This window comes from Sus scrofa, chromosome 15 (assembly GCF_054392235.1).
Source record: "Sus scrofa isolate SSC_HxYL_T2T_F1_AM1 chromosome 15, Sscrofa_HxYL_maternal_Yorkshire_Landrace_v2.0, whole genome shotgun sequence".
Classification (NCBI taxonomy): domain Eukaryota; kingdom Metazoa; phylum Chordata; class Mammalia; order Artiodactyla; family Suidae; genus Sus; species Sus scrofa.
Window position 1 is genome coordinate 132,872,858 of NC_139397.1, and position 22,456 is coordinate 132,895,313.

General features: G+C 47.4%; 1 protein-coding gene across 5 annotated transcripts in view; it reads right to left on the reverse strand.

Moving 5' to 3' along the window:
- Window positions 1–22,456, reverse strand: part of MARCHF4 (membrane associated ring-CH-type finger 4) — a 107,260-nt gene that overhangs the window by 16,624 nt on the left and 68,180 nt on the right. For all 5 annotated transcript variants that reach the window (XM_003133648.6, XM_084999046.1, XM_084999045.1 and 2 more), the window contains exons 2-3: window positions 7,351–7,506; window positions 1,716–1,908 (exon numbers count right to left, since the gene is read on the reverse strand). In XM_003133648.6, the coding sequence (XP_003133696.3) occupies window positions 1,716–1,908; window positions 7,351–7,506 (349 nt within the window). The remainder of the gene's footprint in view (window positions 1–1,715; window positions 1,909–7,350; window positions 7,507–22,456) is intronic.

Consider the following 22,456-nt stretch of genomic DNA (forward strand, 5'->3'; position numbering starts at 1 on the left):
TATCCAATAGTCCCCACTCTTTTAGCCTGGGCCCCAGCATGAGGAGACAGAACAACCTGAACCCTGCACAGTCAGATGCTAAGTCCAGCCAAGCCCAGCAGAACCAAACCATCTCAAAGACGCATGAGTAGAACACAAGTGCTTATTGCGAAGCAATGCAATTTTGGAGTTGTTTGTTACTGCAGCCAAGACTGACTAATACACCACGTGATGGGAAAGCGTGTCTCACAGACGTGTGCATCAGGAACTGATCAAAAGCCCGCCTGAAGGAGAATGAAGGGCAGCTGGAAGAGCCCTACAGGAAGTCTTCCACTGCTTCCCACTCTATGCCAGAGCCATGCACCTCCATATGGAGACACACCTGGTTTCTGGCATCAACTACCTGTGCCTCAGCAGGGCTAGGAAGAGAATTTGTGAGAGAGGGAACTAGAAGAGAATGCCTCAAAGTCAAGTTCATTCCCATTCATAGACCTCTCTCTTCCACAGGCCTCCAAACCTGGGAAGTCTATTTCTCTCACTGCCTCGGTGCTGTAAGCAAAAGGCTCTTGAACCTGGGCAGAGGAAGCAAGATGCTTAGGCAAGTTTACAAGTTCCAGCATCACTGGTCTCTGGCTGCTATAACCAGTATTCAAGTCTCCAGGCCTCTCTGATTCCTAATATTAAAGGACCCCAAAGGAAATGAACAACCTCAGCCCAATTCTAGCTAATAGATGTTTTCCTGACAAACGAGATGTATAGCATATTTGATATCATATGCAAACTAATGCCCAGAGAAGACAACTGTGAAACTCTGTGCTCTCAATGCTATGGCCTAGGGGGTAACCTGGGCGGTCCAGGTTGGGGTGTGTGACCAGGGCTTAAGCACACCTCATTCACTCAGAGAACACCAGGACCATCCCCCAACTCCTCAGTCACTTGGATGAAGACTTCAGAGTTGATGGCCAACAAGTCATCTGTTGGCCAACCCAACATAATGGAAGAGGAAGGAACATACATTTGGGAATGGTATAAGGGAAGAAGCAGGAATTACAATGGCGGGTTTCCAACTTTTTTCTAAAATGCTGAAGGCTTTAAAACAAGATCTTACCTGGAACGGACACATGCAAATAGATAAAAGTACAGAAGCTCGAGGTGAAGCAGAGGTGAAGCTTCAGAGTTGGTCTGTATAGCATCTCACTCCCCGCTCCCAAAAGTGGCTCCTGAAGTTGTGTGTGGAGCCCCAGGACTACACATGCTTTGAATCTTGAGAAATTCAAAGAGAAATTTGAATTTCTCTTTGAAATTCAAACCACTAGAGAAATCTTGGGCATTAATAGGTTTAAGGAAAGCTGGACATTTTACTGTGAAGAGAATGGAATTTGATGTTTAGGCATCCTTTGTCATGACTTGGCAACTGTGGTTTACCCAGCAGATAAGGGACCTTCCCCATCCTGCTGGAAGCAAGTAGACTAACCAATTGACCTTTGTCAAGGATTCTTAGAGGCAAGCCTCCTTATTCTTATCTTCCTCTGGGCAGGACCCATGTGTTTGGGAAAGATTAAATCTTGCTTCTTAGCCCTACTTCTTCCTACTCCCACTCACTCCTCAAATCTAAGCCACTGGGCTCAAGCTTGGATCCATCTCTGCTTTGACCTTTAAGAGAGAGGTATCCTGAGGGATCCAATTCACCAGCATGTGGCTCCCCACCTTACATACAGACAAGCACCCAGACCCACCTATGCACACCACGTCCATGAATCCATACATTCCGTAGCAGATCTGAAAGAGGAGGTCTTGGCGCTGCCATTTTGCTGAGGGGCTGAAGGTTGACCAGATGAGCCAGGAGATACTGGCGATGAGGAAGAGGGAGCCCAGGATGGCAGCTGCGATCTGAACCTTCTCAATGACTGTCAGAGAGATGGCCTGCCACTGCGGAGAAGAGGAGAGGCTGGTTAGTGGTTGCTTGGGTGCTCTCATGCCATTCCATTCCATTCCCATTCCCTCTTCCTTCTGCTGCCCGAACCTCTCACTCAGGATTTAAACCAGAGCTTTCTACCTTGTAATACAATAGCAATGTTTGCAAGTTTCTCATTATGTTTTTTTTTTTCTTTTCTTTTTAGGGCCACATCTGCAGCATATGGAAGTTCCCAGCCTAGAGGTGGAATCAGAGCTGCAGTTGCCAGCCTACGCCACAGTCACAACAACTCAAGATCTGAGCCATGTCTGCGACCTACACCACAGCTCGTGGCAACACCGGATCCTTAACCCATTGAGCGAGGCCAGGGGTTGAACCTGTGTCCTTAGGTACACTGTCAGGTTCTTAACCTGCTGAGCCCAATGGGAACTCCCCATTGTGCTTTTGATATGGAAGAAACCTATAACACACCAAATGATCAGAGGTCATTACAGGGAGGGGATTCTGGGCAGGCCTGGCTGGGAAGGAAGGCCTTTGTGGTTGATTGTGATACAAATAGAAAAAATGGGAAGGAAAAAGTGGAAAAGCAGGGTGGAGGTAGTGTTAAAGATCCCTAGAATATTATTTTCAGAGCAACACTTTATTTTCGCACTATTAGGTGCTGAGAGGGCAGGACTTTTTTCTTTTTTTTTTCTACAACACTTGGCATGTCATTTAATATACGTGCTAGAGATTGCCAATTCAACAGAGAGAGAGAAGACCCAGGATATGGGGGAGAGGTAAGAAAAACAGTATAATTTACTGACCATATATGAACACTGAGACTTCAGGGTTTTTTAAACAGAAAAAAAAGTGCTATGCTAATGGCAGTATTGATGGATGGGTTGAAGGCTAGGGTGTGGGAAGGTTTCCACTCAGAAATTCTATAATTCCATGGCTGGTGCAGGTAACACAGGCCTAAATGAGCCATGGGTTGGGTGATAGTTTGGGATTTATTCATGCTCTTGCTCAACGAATATGTACTGGTTATTCTTTCTCCATGTGGGACACTCTGCTAGGTGCTGGTGATAAAGCAGTAAGCAAAAGAAATAAGACTTCTGCCTTCATGGGTCTTTGCATCTAGGGAACATGACAACCAAATAATTATTTACAAGAGCAATCCATCAGGAGTAAGACAGGCAGGTACAAGGCAGGTGAGAGCTGCCAGAGGGATTTCCCTTCCCAGAGCCAGCAAAAGTTTACTAGGCAGAGAGATGAGGGACCCAGGAGCCAGCAGAGGGATGAGCATGTGCAAAGGCCCTGGGACAGAAGAAATCCTGGTGAGTATGAAACCCTGGAAGGAGGCCAGAGCGGGTGGAGCAGTGAGCATGAGGGAATGTGGGGTGAGACGACTGTGGGAGTAAGAAGGGAAGGCCACGTGGGAGCCTGAAGGCTATGCACAGATTTTTTAACTTTGTTGTCAGAGTAAACACATTTCTCTCAAAGAGGTTTTGTTTTGTTTTGTCTTTTTAAGGCCTCACCCGCAGCATAGAGATGTTCCCAGGCTAAGGGTCAAATCGGAGCTGTGGCTGCTGGCCTGCACCACAGTCACAGCAATGCTGGATCCCAGCTACATCCTTGACCTACACTACAGCTCGCAGCAACGCTGGATCCTTAAGCCACTGGTTGAGGCCAGGGATTGAACCCACATCCTCATGGATACTAGTCAGATTCTTCACCTGCTGAGCCATAATGGGAACTCCTCCAAGAGTTCTAAGCAGGGAAGTGGAAGAAAGAACTGTCTCCTGATTGCTGTGGTCTGCATAACGCCCTGCAGAGAGCGCCCCCAGAAGGCTTCTCAGAACTCCCAAAGAAAGGAGGACTGCCTTCCATCCGCCAGTGAGCCCTCCCTGCACTTTAAATGGCCCAGATGGAAGTGTGGATTCTGGCTCCAGATGGGACTGACTGGCAGCCCCTGAGGAACTGTAAGGATTGGAAAGCCTTTGGCTGGATAGTCTAGATGTGGGACATCAGCCTTTACATTTAATGACACAGATCGCATCCCATTACAGGTAATTGGGCCTTTACATTTTCCACTGCTTCCCCCAGCCTAGGGTTTCACATAACAATGGAATTTTCCAGAAGATGGCCTGATCCAACGGACTCCTCTTATAGACAACAAATGCTTTTTCCCGAGCCTGCCTCACTGTCTGTGAAGAGGGCTCCTGACTGAGCTTTTTATTTCTGCCACAGTGACATTAGCACCCTCCCCTTCCTTGGCTCCGGACTTCAAAAACCCTGAGTAGAGGTGCAGGAAGCTCTTCTTAATCCCTAAAGCGCCTTCCTACCCAGCACCCAAGCCACGCGCGGAAACCAAACATTGCCCTGACTAGAGTTTGAAGCAGGAGGAAATAAAAACAGGATGGGGATGCTACGCCCGAGGGCGCACTCCTGCCTGGCCCACGTGAGGCTCCGCAGGGCTGCAAGGAGGAAGCACAGCACAGGCGAGCTCCAAAATTCCAGGGAGGCTGCAAGGGGAGGGCTCCAGGGGTGCCAGGCTCTGCCATCACCAGAGCCCCAGGGCTTTGTCCCCAGGGAGAGCCTGACTGCAGTTTCCTGAGAGTTCTCGGTGCCCTGCCGTGCAATGAATAGAAAGGCAAAGAGGGAAGAGGATGAAGGTGGGATGGTTCCTCCCGTATAACAGGAAGGGCCACTGAACAAGGGCCACTGGAGACCCAATCCTGGCCCAGCTCTGCTCCAGCTTGTGCAGTGTGACATAGGAGAAATCAATACATCCTCAGGATTTCCAAAAAGTGGAAATAGCTAGTCCTTCCTGCTTCCTAGAGGACGGTAAGGGTTAAGTGATGTAACTCCTTAATCAGTGCTCTGAAGGGTATGCACTCCATCATTTCTGTTCTTCATTACGTTCAGCAATAGTACAGTTATGCATGTCAGGGTGGGGGTGTTCATAACATGTTTAGCAAACTCCATGCTGGGCGTTGCAGGGTAGAGGTCAAGGGCCAGACTCAGGAGTCAGACCCCTTGGATGTAACCCTGCCCCACCAGGGTGATATTGGGCAAATTGCTGACCCCCTCTATGCCTTCACCATCTCATCTGTAAGTTGGGAATAATAATACCCATTGCATTGGGTTGTTTGCAGTATTAAATGAGATAATATATGTGAATACATAGGCCAGTGACTGGCCCCCAGTATGCGCTAAGAAAATGGTCATTAATAAAATTGCAGTTCAGGTGTAGCACAGAGTAAGAGGCAGCCACGGAGCCTGGAGACCACAGGGCTACTCCAAAATGCCTCCTTTCTCAGGGTATCTTCCTAGAAACACAGCTTGCAGAGGGTCACTGAGATAACTGGCTGTCCTGATTGCTGTTTTCTTACAACATCTTATGAGTCATGGACCTAGAGGTGAGAGATGAGAGACCCAGAAGAAACCTTCCTATTCTGATAGCAGAGGTAACCCTACATGCCATCCATTGCTCCGCCCACTCTCAGCAGGGCCTGCCTGCTCCATCCTGTACTGCAGATGGTCCAGCCGGGCTGGGGAAGCAGAATTTGCTCCACTGTGGCTGAGCAAACACCTGGCATGTCTCATACTTGGCTGAGCCTGAGAAGCCTAGGGCATACAATTGGGACAATTTGGGCCACAACCACACACTACTGCTGCTAGTCCAGATTACTTCCTTCTTCTGGTACTACCTGGAAAAGTGAAATGGCATTTACTGAGTATACACCATAGAGTGCAGTGTGGTCCACTCACAGTTCAGGAGTAACAGAATCAGAATCAGTGGCTAGAAAGTCACAGTTAAAGACACGGTAGTAACTTACGAATAAAGTAATAAATCATATTTGTCAACATTGCCATTTGCTTACCGCACTTAGAAGACTAGAATAACCTTTTCTTTTCTTTACCTCCAGGAAAAAATTATCCCTAAATGGTTTTTCATTTTATGTGTCAAGGGCTGATGCCTATTTATAAGCCAAGGGCAGAGCCAGTGGGGCACTCTCGGGTGGGCTTGTGGGTTTGGACTCTGACCCTTTTCAGGACTTGAATCAGCTGAGAAGGATGGGAAGAGTTAATGCACCCCAGGGTGTGGAATCAGCTGTCTCACGACACTGCTATTTTAAGATGCTTCAAGACTTTGAAATGAATGGCTAGAGATGGAACCAGCGCAGGGTGAGGCACCTCTTATTATGACCCCTTGCGTGAGGTGCCTGGGGGTTTTAATGCCTCCCCCCAGAAATAACACCCCCACCCTGCGCTGGCCCACAGGAATGGACACTGCATCTCCAGGCGCTTCCAGCTACCTTCCATGCAAAGACCCCACCACACCATCACTCCCAAACCACCCGCCCTCCTGAGCTTGCAGAGGGGAGGAGGAGAGAAACAATGGTGCCGAGCTGCCAGAGTTCCCATCCTTACTGGCCTGCTGGCTAATTGATTATGTAGCAGCTTAATTGGCTGACCATGCACATGTGGAAGTATTTTCAGAAGCAAAGCGCTCTCTATGTGTGTGTGCCTCGCAGGGGAAGCTGTGCATTTGGAGGATTTATGAGGTGGCGCAGTGCCTGCCAGCATCGCTGGGGATGATGGATGTGTCAGGGCTGGGGGCGGGGGGTCAGCGAGTAGAGCGAGGGAGCCTTCGGCTCTGACAGGTCCAGCTCTGTGTGAATCTGTTTCGCAGACCCCACCTGAGCCCTGGCCCTCCCGCCCTTGCCCTTCACAGTAGAGTCTGGATAGTCTCTCCCTTTTCTTTCTTCCTTCTTGCCCCTTCTTCTCTTTCCCTCCGCTTCCCTCTCCTGTCTTAGCTCCATTTTTCTCTAGTGCCTTGTGCAGAGAGGTGTGGTCTCTTGGACTGGCAGCATCAGCATCACTCGATAGCTTGTTAGAAATGCAGAATCTGCCCCATGCTCCTGAATCACAGTCTGCCTTTTGACAAGATTGCAGGTGAATTACATGCACTGTCAAGTTTGGGAAGTGCCACTGGGCTTCTGCTCTCCTCAGGTCTTCCCTTCCCTTCCAATCCTCCTCCTTACCCTCCCGCCTGTCTTTTCCATCCCACACTCTTCTGTCCTCTGGTCTCTCTGTCTTTCCAGTTTTTCCCCTCCCTCCTCCTCTCTTTTCTTCCTAGTCCTTTTCCTTATCATTCTGATTCTATTCATCCATTAGCTCACTTATTCTCTTTCATCTGATTCTCCACATTTCTTTCCTTCTATACCTATTTCTCTCTCTTGGCCCCACCCCTTTGTCCTCTTCCTACTGAAGTTTAAGAGAAAACACAACAGATCTTTCATCTTCTCCTGCCTGTGCCACTCTGGGGCTTGCCCACCCGACCCATCTCGTTCCTTTTCTCCAAACCGCCCTGACTCTAAGGTGAAACCGTCCTCCCGCCAGAACGCAGAGGGTGTGGAAATCCCGGCTGGGCGCCCCCGCGCCCCCACGCCCAAAGCTGCTTGTACCTGTAGAGGGTTCTTTGTGCTGATGGCGATGACGTGATACTTGTAGTAACACAGCTCGCAGCTCCAGCAGCCCCGCTCGCTGATCCACTTGATGAGGCAAGGCTGGTGTGTGCACTTGACCGAGCCGTCGCAGCGGCAAGGGCTCAGCAGCTCCCCCTGCAGGGAGAGAGGCGGAGGGTGGTGAGGCGCAGCCCCGCAGTCTGGGGATGGGAGTTTGGACCAAGAGCCGGTTTGTCCCCCGCCCTTCCCCGTCTCGGGGTAGGCCAGACCACAGGCTTCGTTGGGAGGCCCCAGGCCCCACAGAAGAGGCTGTGGGCTGCAGCTCTCCACGGTGGGAGCCAGGCAGCTTCAGTGAATTCAGCTAACAGTAGTGAGCCCTGGGCACCTACTCGAGACTGCAAGTCCTAGGGTGTCTGTAGAAATGAGTGGGGGGTGTTTCTATGGAAGCCCTCTGCCATCCAAAGGGAGTGTTAGCCAAGAAAGGCTTCGTTTTAAAGGCTCAGCTAGGGGTCTCAAACTCAAATGCCCTCAGTGCCAGGTGAGCAACACAAGTGACAGAAGCCAGCTGGTGGGGCTTGGCACGATTTGGAGGGTCCAGACCCAAGCTGAAGGGACAGCCAGCATCAGCCCCAGTCTGCTGAAGATATGGGGCCCTAGGTGGCAATAGTTTATGTAAAATCTCCCCATCCTCAAATGTCAACAGCGAATCCAAATTTTTAATATTGCGAGGATCACTTTGCCTGAGTTTGGAACTCTGGTCCTGAGGCTTTGCCCTCTTTTGAAGGACAGCCCGTAGAGACCCAGGTCCCCTCTGTGCTTTAGGTCCCAGAGTGATGAAGACAACAGGCAGGCTTGGATCTGGGAGCCTAGGAGGTTGGGCAGATGCCCTCCCTGAAGGCCTGGGGTCCTCTGGGCCTGTCCCTTCAACCTGGCTGGAAGTGGATGGGAAGCCCAGTCCTAGGTAGGCCTCCAAGCAGGGAGGCAAAGATGGTGGCTGGATTCGAAGCCCCTTTTGAGTGGACCACAGAGTTGAGCTCAGTTTCTAGAGGACTCTGTGACCACGCATCACATGACCATGACTCAAGCCTGTGCCTGCTTCCTGCCCAGCCTGACGCTGTGGCCCCAAATTGCCTCCCCTACATCTATCCCCTCTCTTGTCTATTCTCTTTCACCTCATAGCTCAGGGTCTGTCCCTTCTGCTTGCTGACTCCTGACTGCCCCACTCCTTCATTTACCTTCTTAGAGATCAGCAGTGGGGCCCACCCACCTCCTTTCTGACCTATCCCATGGCTCCCGCCTTCCTTACTTCCCAGGCCCTCCTTCCCCCAACTCATCTGTTTTGGAAAAATGCCTTCCTCCCCACTCCTACCAAAGCACCTGGGAGTTGCCATGCACAGCCCCGTTCTCTGAACCCCACACTGGTGGGTTTCGGATCTGGCCACTTAAGCCATGTCCCTAGGAGTCTGGGAATTTCACTATGTTGAATAAGCAAGCACAGGAGCTCCTGACCTGTCTTCATTTGCATATTGAATCGTGCTTTTGTCCATAGACCTTAGAATCAGCCATTTTCTCCCAAGATACATGAAATCATCTTTCCCTGCCATTTCAGCTCCTATCACTCAGACTATTCCTTGGCCTGGAAGAGGTCTAGAGTGTCCCTTTGCACCTGGTATACCTGTCAAACTGCTTTTCTGTCTTCATATTGGTTCCAAAGCCACCTCCTACAGGGAGTCATTCTGATTTCTACAAGTTGAGCTTTGAGCTTTGATCAAAGCTTGCTTTGATCTCTGAGTACCTTGTGCTGAGCTCCTTGGGCATATACATTCCTGTTAGAGCACTCAGCACAGTCTATGGGGAGCTCTGTATGTGCCTGTCTAGCCCTCAGAGGAGCCCTGGAAGGCAGGGGTGAGGGGTTGTTCATCTCTACACCCCATTCCCCCAGTGCCTAGCCCACGCCCAGCAGACCCTCAACAACCTTTGTGCTTAAGTAAGTGAAAAACAGATTAAGCATCTACTCAGATTTCCTTCACTGCCCTAAGGATTTGGGATGAGACTGTCCACTCCATAATAATGGGAACCATGTCCATCTTTCTGACCTTGGGACCCCAGCACCTCACTTAGTGCACAGCACTCCATATGTACAATGAATGAACCCCGTAGCAGAAACACTGAGCGTGCCTTATCCTCATAAAATCCTCCCAGCTTCCCCACTCTTCTCCTCTAGTATCCACAGGCCCCCTTCACTGCGATTGAAGGCCTGGGGTCTTCCAGTACTCCCTGTTAAGGCACTTTCCCGTGTATCTCTGGGATCCCTCACAACTACAATATACATCTTATATCCATCTTTACATCCGTAGCTTCTAGTACAGCGCCTGAAACTATTGGACACTCCGTCCAACTTTGAGGGTGAGATGCATACATATCAGTTTGATGAATAGGAGGTTTTGCTCCTCTAGGACGTGGCCAGCGTCTGGCTCCAGGGGAGCAGCAATGGATTGAGGGAGAGGAGTGGAAGAGACAAGAGATGCCCACCTTGCCATGCACTCAGCATACCTGTCAAGGCCTATGGACCCTTGGTGTTGAGTAGCTGCTGTGTGGTTCTGAGAAAGAAATAGGAGGGGAACAGTGGGGAGAGGTGCTTAGGGAGGGGCAAAACCCCTCATTATTCATTGCAGCATTTCCGAGCCTCATTAATTCTAACAGGATGAGCTGGGTTTGATTAATCGGGTTGTTAAGCAGCCATGTCAAATTGCCAGTCAGGTAAGAGACATTACTTCCGGTCCTTGGCAACAGCGCCAAGCAACAGCAAAGGCTGTTCTTGCTTTCCGAATGGCAGCCATGAGACAGGGCAGCGCTGGTAACAAGACTGTGGATCTGGAGGTAGGCGCATCAGGGCTCACTGGGACCCCCTATTCTCCACCTAGTTACCTGGAGAAGGAGGGAGTGTGAACTGGCCTTGTCCCAGCGCCTGGCTACGGGTCAAGATGCCAAAGGTGTGCAGTTTCCCCTGGAGACCCTCATCTCCTACACTTTCCCTTGGCACCGAACAAGCCAAAAGCCAGAATAGGGACTTGCTTTGGGTGCCACAAATGCTAGAAAACAAGGACACCGAAGCAGTTAGGAAATTTTAACTTTTTAAAAAAATTTTTTATTTTTATTAAAGGATAGTTGGTTTACAATGTTCCTTCAATTTCTGCTGTACAGCAAAATGATGCAGTCATATATATATATATATATATATATTCTTTTTCTCAGACTATCTTCCATCTTGTTCTATTCTAAGTGATTGGCTATAGTTCCCTTTGCTATACAGTAGTACCTCATTGCTTATCCATTCTTTTTTTTTTTTTCTTGCTTTTTAGGGCCGCACCTGTGACATATGGAAGTTTCCAGGCTAGGGGTGGAATCAGAGCTGCAGCTGCTGGCCTATGTCACAGCCAGAGCAATGTGGGATCTGAGCCACATCTTCCACCTACATGCTCACGGCAACGCCGGGTCCTTAACCCACTGAGCAAAGCCAGGGATCAAACTTCATGGATACTAGTTGGATTCTTTTCCACTGCATCACAGTGGGAACTCCTGCTTATCCATTCTAAATGTAATAGTTTTCATCTACCAACCACAAATTCCCCATCCATCCCACTCCCTCTGTCTACCCCTTGGAAAACAGTACGGAGGGTCCTCAGAAAACTAAATATAGAATTACCACATGATCCAGCAATCCCACTCCTGGGCATATATCTGGACAAAACTATAATTCGAAAAGATACACGCACCTCTATGTTCATTGCAGCACTATGCGCAATAGCCAAGAATGGAAACAACGTAAATGTCCATTGACAGATAAATGGAATAAGAAGACGTGGTGCACCTGTACAATGGAGTACTACTCAGCCATAAAAAAACAGGAAAGTTTATCTTTCATGAAAGTAGCAATAGAGGATTTAACCTTGGCATTCACATAAGTGTAGTATTTTATGTACATTGAGAAGGAGGGCCACAATCTTTTTTGTGTGTTTAAAGCTTCTAAGAGAACTTACCCTAGACCCTATACCATCTTTGACTGGTCAACCTGTTCTTCTTTAAGAGCAAGAAAAACGGAAATGAGCCCACAACCACATGGATTCATATTAGACTAAAGGAAGGTGTGTTTTGCAGTAAACTCTATTAAAAGCTAAAATGAGGAGCTCCCACTGTGACACAATGGGATTGACAGGGTCTTGGGAGGGCTGGGATTCAAGTTCAATCCCCAGCTTGGCACTGTGGGTTAGGGATCCAGTGTTGCTGCAGCTGTGGCATAGTTTGAAGCTGTGGCTCGGATCTGACCCCTAGCCTGGGAGCTCCTTATTCCCTGGGGCAGCCAAAAAAAAAAAAAAAAAAGGAAAATTGGTGGAACATGGCAACTGAGATGGTAAACATCTCTCAACATAACAGAGAGGCTCATCAAAGAGAAAGTTTAAATGACCAACACAGGGTCACTCAGCCAGCCAGCAGCATAGCCAGAATGTAAAACCAGGTCTTTATGACCTCAGATTCTGAGCTTCTTACCATGCCACCCCCCTCTGCACCCTGGTCCCTGCTGTTCCTCCTGCACCTGTACCCCTGGGTGTCTTCTCTGTCTCTCCCTGTTCCAGACCCAGGCCCCCACCAAGTCTCCCACAACTGCCAGCTACAGACCTGTCTTCTTTCCCCATATCATCACCCATGGCCTGGCCCTTAATCATTCTTCAGTGGTCTCCTCCAGGATTTGGTATGCTCCTGCATGCCCTGTAGAACTGGGCATGTCTTAGTTGCACAATAAAGGTGCATTTCTTGGCCACGCTGCCCATCTTCTGAGGCTCCATTGGGCTGGAGGATTATTACGATCTTGTCTGCAGCACTCAGCAAACTCCGCAGATCAAAGGGGCTCATTAAATGCAAAGGGTACCAGATACTTCCTCCATGATCTGCTCAGAGCTTTGGCATCCAGATTCCCTCCCTGGGAATAACTAAGGCAAGAAAAATCAGATCTTCTCTAATCCCTTAGCCTGCATGGAACACAGTGTAAGGGAGGGGTGACGAGCATGAGTTTTAGAGACCAACTCTCAGGTTTAAATGCCTCTTCAGTGTTTACTGGCTGTGCAAACTTGGGTAAGTCTCTCAACCTCTCTGAGGCTCTGTTTCGTCATCTTTCCATTGCAGGTAACTCTTACCTCCTCAAAGAGTGGCTATAAGAATGGCATGGAGCCTGGCCCAAGTAAGGTCTCTTGTGAAAATATTACAATTCTAACTCACCTTTCTGTAAGGACTTTTATGTCATAGTTTTTCTACTCCAACTCTATTCTATGCTGCCATGATCAAATAGGTAAGGAGGGGAGCCATGCCTTAAGTAAAGCATCAGCTGAGCCTAGGCAGGGGTTGAGATTAAAGAAATTCATAAGAGAGTCCACCCTGATGAGGTGGATGAAGGGTCAGAACGCAAGTCTCCCAACTTCTGTCCCAGGACTGTCCTCTCTGTCACCCTGGGGTCACTGAGAGTGTTCAGGGGAGCTCTTTCCCTGGCAAGGATGCACAGAAGGCCACTAGGATAGGTTAAGTGGGGTCATGCTAGAGGCAGGACAAGGTAATCCACAGCCATTGGCTGTGGCGGAGCTGGTGCGGGGGGAAGAGAATAGGATGGATTCTCTTTGCTGCCAATGACACAGCAAGCTGTGGGCTCAGGACTCCAGGCTTATCTCCATTCACAGATTTCTTTCTGTTTATTTCTTCAGTTTTCCTCCCCTCTCAATCTGAAAGGACTCACTTCTGGAATCCTTAGTTTACCTGGTTGCCATGATGGTGGCAGGTAAGCTAAAGACTTCCCTTCCACCCATACAGGCACCAGGCATCCTTGCCACTGAGCAGAAAGGAAAAAAAAAATAGTCTAGTGAGGCAGAGACAGACCCAGCCCTGCTGTTTGCAGCTCTGGGAGTTGAGGACAAAGGAGACAATACACACACCAGCCTTGGGGTGGAGTTTAGGGACATTTCCCTTTATTGAGACTAATGTGGTGGTTAAGAGCTTAGGCTCCAATCCCAGACTCGAATTTGTCCAGGCTCTTACAATCTATGTGACTCTGGGCAAGTTGCTTAACTTCTCTGTGCCTCATTAAATCATTCCTTTATTCATCAAATATACATATAGTATGTTCCAAGTTCTGTTCTAGATGACAGGGGTGTCACAACAGTGAACCAAAACTACCAAATTTCAAGAGAAACAGATGTTTACAAAAGATAAACAAAGAAAACTATAAGTACCAAAGATGCTGTTCTGTGCTATGGAGAAAAATAAGCAGGGAACAGGAAATGGAATACCAGGGAGAGGGCTGGTTGAAATTCCAAAATGGGGACCTTTAAGGGAAGACCACAGAAAGATGAGGGAACAAGCCATTCAGGTACCTGGGGCCTGAGCATTCCAAGTAGAGGGAACATCACATGCAAAGGCCCTGAGGCAGAAGCATGCCCAGCATGTTCTAGGGACACCGAAGAGGCCAGTGTTCTGAGGTAGAGTGAATGGGGGAATGGAAGTAGGAGATGAGGTCAGATACATGATTGAGATCAAGAATGGGGTGGGGGGACAAACCAGACAAGGCTTCTGGTCTGTTTTAAGGACTTGGTATTTGTTGTGAATGCGATGGGAAATCATGAGGGTGTTTTGAGCAGAAGAGAATGACATGATCTGACTTCAATAGGATCCTTCTGGCTGCTGTATTGAAAATAGACTAGAAGGAAGTAAAGGTCAAGTAGGTAGTCAGGAGGCTGTTGGAATAACCCAGGGAAGCGATGATGGCGGACCAGCAGGGTAACAGTGGAAACTCTGAGAAGTGGTACATGTTTTTGAAGATACAGATATTAAGACTTGCTGATAGATTGGGGGTGGTGAATGAGAGGAAGAAAGTCAAAGATGATGAGAAGCTGAGCCACGGAGAAGGCTGGAGAGTTGCCTTCAATTGACATGGGAAAGACTGAGGGAGGGACTGGAGATTGGGAGCTCCTTTGTGTCTGTGTCAGTTTTGAGATGCCTCTTAATTATCCAAGTGGAGACATCAAATAGAGACTACAATACCTATTAGTCTGGAGTTCAAGGGAGAGGTCCATGCTCAAGAAATGAACTTGAGAGTCACTGGCATATGGATGGTGTTTAGAACCATGAGCCTAATAGTGAGTGCCAGTGAGAAGAGGGAGGGCACAGGGCTGCTTCCTGGAGCTTAGGAGATGGGAAAGAACAAGAAGAGCCCGAGGTCAGTGGGGGGGGGGGGTCAGTGGGCTGAGAAGAGAATGTGAAGTTCCAAAATCCAAAGAGAAGACAAAGTGCCTCAAGAAAGAGGGAGCGATCAGCCCTGTCAAATGCTGCTGATCGGTCCGCTGAATGAGAACCAAGAGTTAACCATGCATTTGGCAGGTTTTCTTTCAATTTCTTCCATTTTCTAGATGAAGAAAAACCATGGACCAAAAGTGAAGTTGTGGAGGAGGTATTGGAGGTCTGAAAATGGGCATAAAATAGTCATCTGGGAGAGTTAAGAGTTATGAACTAGAGAAATAAAGTAGGATTGCTGGCACCATGGAGGGTCCTTTCTATTAAAATAAAATGGCTCATCTGTGAAGCTGGGAGAGGAAGGCAGTAACAAAATATCTAGCACCCTACCTGGCACACAATAAGGTGTCTGTAAATGCTGGCTAATATGGAAATGGTTATGATGGGGTCATGGCAGATGTCCTTGTCTCTAAGGCCACCTTCTCATCTACTCCAAACATTGATCAATTCCCTTCCTTCCTTCCACAATTCCTTCCTTCCTTCTTTAATTCCTTCTTCCTTTGAAAAAACATTCCCTTCTTATTGATAATCCTAATGTTACAAACATCTCACCATGCTAACAAAATACTTTTATGGACCTAATACCATCTACTATCCCGAATGAGGCTAATAATTATTTCTTCTGCTTTACCTATGAAGCTATCCACTCAGAGAGGTGGTTACTTGCTCAAGAGAAAGGAGAGTAAGGCTCTGAAACCAGTTCTGTCCATCAGGCTGCCTACACCCCTAGCATCTCAGCCCACTCCAGTGTCCCTGCCTTCCATCTCTTCTCCTACCCCCAGCAGACTTGTTCATCAGATCCTTACCTTTCCAGCCCTAAGAAGAGAGGTGGACCCCTATTAACATGTAAAAGTGAAGGCAGAAGCCTCATTCCCCTTTGCCTCTCTCCTCTGAACTCAATTCCAGGCAGTGTTCATTGCATATTCATTGATGTGGTGGTTAATTGATGTGGGGGCGGGGTGGTGGCTGGGGACAGGATGGTTTAACTCCCCTCTCCCTCCCTCCTCAGACCCTCACCCTTGGTGGAGCAGAGACATCTGTTAAATCAAAATTAAGAGGCAGAGACTTTTATATGCATCCCTTCCCAGCCAGGCCAGGGCCAAGCTTCTCTCATCCCCTCTCAATGGCACCAAGGCCGAACCCTGGCTTCAGAAGACTAAGTGTATCAACACTGGCAGAAGGAAATAGGGAACTGTTGCAAGATAATTTGATTTAAAAAAAAAAAAAAAAGAACTCTATTACTAAGTAAAAAAAAAAAAAAAAAAAAGATTTAAGGCTTTAATGAGCTCTAGTTATCTACACTAAATTCAATTAACCACACAATTATTTCCAGTTCTCTCATGCCAGCGGCGTATTTTCACAAACAACACACACACACACACACACACACACACACACACACACACACACTTAAAATCTGTCTTCCTCTTCATGGAAAATTTTTTGAGCCTTCATCAGTTCAAAAAAGGGAATACAAAAAGTGACATGGAAAACAAACACGCAAACCCAAACCAAGTCCTCCAAACTCTGTTTTTCTATTTTCCTTGTAATTATTTTATTCCTGCAATGCTCTTCTCTCTATAATTTAACTGGTATAAGACAAATGTACCTATTCCCTCTAACTGCCTTTAAATTTACTCAACTGGTACTAGAAAGAAGAACTTAACCTCACAATAATTGAATTTAAATAACATCCAATTCCATAAAGTCAAACATGATCTGCATAATAAACAAACCAAGCTCCAAGAGGGCTGGCAGAAGAAGGTCCTATTTTATGAGGATATTCATCATCCTATCTGTATTTCCAGTGACCTAAATGAGCCACGTACTGTCCATGTGTCTTCCTGTACAACTTATCATATCCTCACCATTGTTAGCAAAAAGCTAAAATTAAAGGCTGATCTGCCCTCAGCCCTTGGCCTCAGTAGGAAAACAGAACTTTGGTAAACCTCGCTGGCTAGGATTGGGCTATTTGCATACAGCAGTGGGCTGGGCTTGTTTCCAAGATTCCAGGCCACCAGACTGAACTTCCAGGTCACCGGGTTCTCCTTCTTTCCTACAAGCTGGGCCGAGCCAAGGGCACAAGTCAATGGCAAGATAAAGTGTAAACACTCAAGTACCTCCTGGGGTCAGCCTTTCTTAGTCCTTGGGCACGAGCAGAGGATCCCGTTTCAGTGATGCAAAACCCTCAAGTTATTTGAAGGGGATGCAGTGAAATGCTACACAAATTAATTTTCTGTCACGGTAATTAGTCTATTATCCAGGGGATACAGCAGAGGTTACAAGTGTGAATGCACTATACAGATGTTCTGACGCATGGCTCTCTGTGCTTAGAACCTTTTATATGACTGACTCTTACAAAGAACAGTAGGGTCTTTCCTGGTGCCATTCCAAGCTCTGCTGCCATTTAGGTGGTGACGGGGATTTAAGTTACCTAAGCCTTGATTCCTTGGTTTTCAGAATTTCAATATGTAGGATCACTTGGAAGGTTTTTTTCTCTTTAAAAATTTTTTTTACAGTATAGTTGATTTGCAATGTTGTGTCAATTTCTGCTGTACAGCATAGTGACCCAGTGATACACACTATCTTCCATCATACTATCATACTCATACTATTGGAAGGTTAGTTAAGCATTTAAATTCCAGGCTATATTCCAGAGTTTTGTTTTTGTTTTTGATTTTTTTGTTTTGTTTTGTTTTTACCTTTTAGGTTTGTGCCTGCAGCATATGGAAGTTCCCAGGCTAGGGGTCAAATTGGAGCTGCAGCCACCATCCTATGCCACAGCATGGCAACACAAGATCCTTAACCCACTGAGCAAGGCCAGGAATCGAACCCTCATCCTCATGGATACTAGTCCAGTTCATTATCCCCTGAGCCACAACAGGAACTTCCAACTCCAGAGTTTTGGATTCTATATAGATATTTTCACCTCTTGAAGTAAGGTTGGCTAGAACTCATTTGTGAAGCTCTGGACCAGATACTCTTCAGCAAACCTTCTGTCTCCTAGATCACTCTGAGACTCTTATGTATGCAAAGACGAAAATCAGTACCAACAACTAAAACTTACCGAGCACTTACTATGTGCCAAACCCTATAGGCAGGTTGTTACCTGCTGCGTTCAAATCCTGGTTCTTCCACTTACTGGGTGAGGGACACTGTGCAGGTTACCTACTCACCCTGAGCCCCCAGTCTCGTCACCTGCATCTGTACTGCTTTACACACATTTTGGCTGTGGTTGCCTCTCTGTGATTGCTGTTCACATTTACTGAGTATCATACTAAATACTCGGTGTTTAGTATTTACTGCATGAGGCAGTAGCGCTTGCCTACTGGGGCCAGTGGACCCAGGCTGGCTGGTTTGGATCCTTGCTTTGCCATTTGATTACCTGTGTGATGTTGACAATTTTGCTCAAAGGTAAAGTGAGACCAAAGTGGCTTCCTGCCTCTCCAGGCTCCTGTGAGGATTAAATGAGATGGTACACACTGAGGACTATGTAGATCGCTGCCTGACACATGCTGAGAGCTTTGTGTGTTGTCACTCATGTGCCCATCTACCCTTCCTAGATCTCTTCACACCCTAGCAAGGAGGGAGGCAGAGAATGCGGCCCTCCTGTGCTGGGGACCAGGCATCTCTGCAGTTTGTTGTCTTACCCAGCACCTCACCTCACCACCTTGTAAATGAAACTCATCTCTCTGAAGCCTGTGATCCCTTCAGCTGCCTGGGAGCCTGGATAGCGAGGGTAGGTAGTAACGATGTGATGAGGGCCAGGAGTCTCCAGGTGCTGCCAAACTGCTCTGTTATTGCAGGGAGAGGGGAGGACAAAAAGGATACCTATCCCTCTATCCACCCTGATGCCTCCATGTCTCTGAAGGCTAGTCTCTCCCCACGCCTTCCTCCCTCACATGCATATGTCTCTACCTCCTGACAGGGGTAAAGTAGGGCTCTTATGCTCTGAGTGTTTACAGCCACCACTCCTCTTTCAGGTTAGGCTATCAACTCGTGTGCTCATGGGGTCAAGCTGAGAGCTCTGCAGTGCCCTTGGAAGTGCAGGGGAAGGGAGGGCTGAGCAGCTAACATGATCTATGTAACAAAGAGCTCAGCAAGGAAAGGGAGGTATGACAGGGAAAAGGAGAATTTTGCCCTATAATTTCCACTGCCTGCTTTTTAAAGAGACTGTCATAAACATTGAAATGTTTTCAGTTCTTTCTCTGTGGGGGTTGCATTTCTCTTTCATGATGAACTTCATTCAATTTGCACTCCATTTATTTGTTTGTTTGTGTATTTATTTTGGGGGCTGCACCCATGGTGTATGAAAGTTCCCAGGGTCAGGGTCGAATCAGAACTACAGCTGCTGGCCTACACCACAGCCACAGCAACACAGGATCCAAACCACGTCTCCAACCTACACCACAGCTCATGCCAATGCTGGATCCTTAACCCACTGAGCAAGGCCACAGATTGAACCTGTGTCCTCATGAATACTAGCTGGGTTCATAACCCACTGAGCCACAATGGGAACTCCTGTACTCTGTTTAGACCGAAAAACTGTAAACCCAGAGAAGGCAATGTCCTTTACTAGTCAGAGGTGCTGTGGGCCATCACTGAGATAGGAAAATAGTCCAGAGTCCTCGCTCTCTGGGTTCAGAGCATCGGAGGGTCTGTCCCACATCCCTGCAATGTGGATGCCTCTCACCGGGTGACACCCATTCCAGCGTCTGCTGAAAGTTCAGCCCAGTTCTTTTCACACCTCTCAAGGAGGCGTGCTATTCCCGAAGTCTTGGCTGCAGTTCCCCCATCAGGAATAAGCCAGCTCAGGAGAATTGGAATTACTATGGCGTGTGAATAGACGCCGGTCTGTTGACTCCAAGTTCTGCTAAAGCTGCTCCAAGTGGTTGTAGCTTCTGTCATCTTGGCAATTTTACTTTTGTTGGAAAGGATTCTCTATTCCTTACTTTGGGAGCTGGAAGGGGGGTGGTCTTCAGAGACCCTTCTCTCCATCCCCCAGCCTCTGTCTGCCTGTCAGAGTACTAACCCCGCTGGCTGGGGTGCTCTGGTCAGAGCTCACACTGGGGAGGGGGACCCCAGGGTCCCCTGTGCTTATCAGTGCTTCCAGTTTTCCCTTTCAGAGCCATATCATGCAAACCAATGCAGAATGAGGCCAGAACTCACTGAACAGCCCAAGCCTCCACGCTTAAAGATTGGGGGGGATACCTATGCCCCAGTAGTATTTCCCTCCAAGAGCTGGGGACTGTAGCTCACAGTTTCCTTTTAGTCCATGGCCTTGGTGGGGCTCTGGCTCTCAGCCTTGGTGTTGAGAACTCAAGAGATACACTAGGACACACTTCCTCAGACCTGTCCAGATTCTGGGCTTTCACCATGATTCTTCAGCCTGGCATTTCACTTAGTTCATGGTGGTATGTTAAGCATTACTTCCTTTTATTGGCCTTTAGCCCCTTTCAGGTGACAAGGTGGCTAAGCAAGAAATCAAGGCTTATCTTCCACTGCTTTCTGGGATTTGGCGGCCCAGTCCATGCGCTCCCTCCACTTATACTTCATGACTGTTTAAAACTTGATCCATCTTCCCTCTCAGCCGTCCTCCATCCACACTGAAAAGCTCTATATTTTTAGATCCTATTCTCATGTCATGTATCTTTTCAGCCACTTTTTTTTTTTCTAGACCTTCACTAGTCTCTTAGGATTTTGATGTTAAGTTTCCCAGCTACATCTAAGACAGCCAAGGTGCCACATGTCCAGAAGACATGGGGGAGAAAAGGCTTATCTTAAGTATATATAGAGATTTATAATAAACCCCCAATGCCCTCATAACCATACCCCCTCCCCCCACATGCACACATAATTTCCTCCAAATCAGCAGCATAATTTACAGCCGGTCTTTAACTTGTATTTTTTCATTCACACTGTGTCATGAAAAAAATCTCTTGTGGTGATCCATGATTTCATAGATCACTTCTGTGGTTATTTCCTTAGAAGACAGGCCTGGACTAGAATTCCTAATTCAAAGGGCACGGAGATTGTTAAGGCTCTTAACACATTCTGGAAAAAAGATGATGCCAGGGTCCATCCACATTCTCACAGTGTGTCAGCACCTGCTGCTCTTGGCTCATATTTAAGATCTTGTCCTTTCTCCAACTTCTCGTGTGCACCTGCAAACAGGCCTGAGAAGGAAGGCTCAGAAATGCAGCCCATCTGTCCCTCTCTACCTCTCTTTCCACTGTAGAGAAGGAGTAGGACGGTGGCTACAGGACTGAGGCTAAGTCAGGAATTTGCAGCATCGCAACGGAGGCAGTCTTGAGGGAGAGTGTCAGCCATGAAAGAGAACCAGGGGGCACTGAACAGAATCTTAGCTGGGGATCCATGGGGGCTTTTCCTGGCATATTGTAGGGGTGACTCGGTATTCTTATCAAGAGTCTCAGCATAGCCCAGTCTCTGAGATGGCAGACTATGAGGATAAGTCTCCTGGGTTTGAAGGGTCCCACACTTAAGACCCTGTACCTGCATAATTGCCCACCACTTTGCTTTGAGATTCCTACATATGGGAATGTCACTGGTCCCACTAACACCCTTGTGTTTCTGGGCAAAGTTTGTAGATCAGTAGTTCAATAAAAATTTTTTAAAAATCATAATCTAACCTGTGTTTTCCCTGCTATAATTTCAACCTTCTCCTATCTTTTCACGAAAAAATGGACAATGCACACACTTTAAGATCAAACAACTTCTGGCTCTACCACTTACTAGCTGTATTAGTTAGTCTGAGCTGTTAACTCTGCTCCTGCATATGGACCCCCAAATTCACGGCTTAGCATATAGTAATTTATTATTGTTCACAAGTCTGTAAGTTTGGTGAGTGGTTCTGCTGATCTGGTTTGGCTGGTCTTGGCTGGGCTTACTCTTGCATCTTAGAGTTGGCTAGAGACTGGCTGATCTAGGAGGGATGGTCTACCTCTGCTCAGATATTTCTTATCATCCAGGAGGACTGCCCAGGCTTGCTCACATGATGGGGAAAGAGAGGACAAGCCCTGATGCACAAGCACTTTTTCAGCTTCTGCTTACATCAAATTTACTAGTGTCCCACTGGCCAAAGCAAGTCATGTGCCTATTCCAGAGCTGGCGTGAGTAGGCATTACCAAAAGAAAGTGACTGCAGGGAAGCATAAAGATCTAGGGCCATTCATACAATCAGTTAATCACACAGCTCTGTGACCTTGGACAATTTTCTTAACCTCTCTGAGCCTTAGTTCCATCATTTGTAAACATGCAGTTTCTGAGGGATTCCACATAAACATCTGCCCATGGTAGACTTTGCGTATGTATTCATTTCCTTCCCCTTTTCCACCATTTGGACTCTCTCTTTTTTCTTAAGTGCGTGATTCCTGTGCATTATCTTCTACATTCAAAGCTTCAACATAATAACACTAAACATTATGCTTATGACTTCTGTTGAATCCCCTGTGCTTAGCAGAGGAGGCTTGCAATTCATTCCAGTGATTTGAAATTTGGAAACTAGGAAAATCAAGGTGTCTCCTCCTCCTTTTACTCCTGAGACTATGCAGTTGAGAGATGATCTCTGGCTTTCTGATCCAGCTCCACTACCAAGAGTGAAATAGACAAGGTTGGCACATTTGCATTAACTGATGAATCTGAATAGAGGCAACAGGATGGGGAACCTCCATTTCCTAATTTAAAGGTGGCCTTGGGGGTAGGATATGTATCCTGGCTTCCTCTTAGCTAATCAGGTTCCAGAAGAGACATTAATT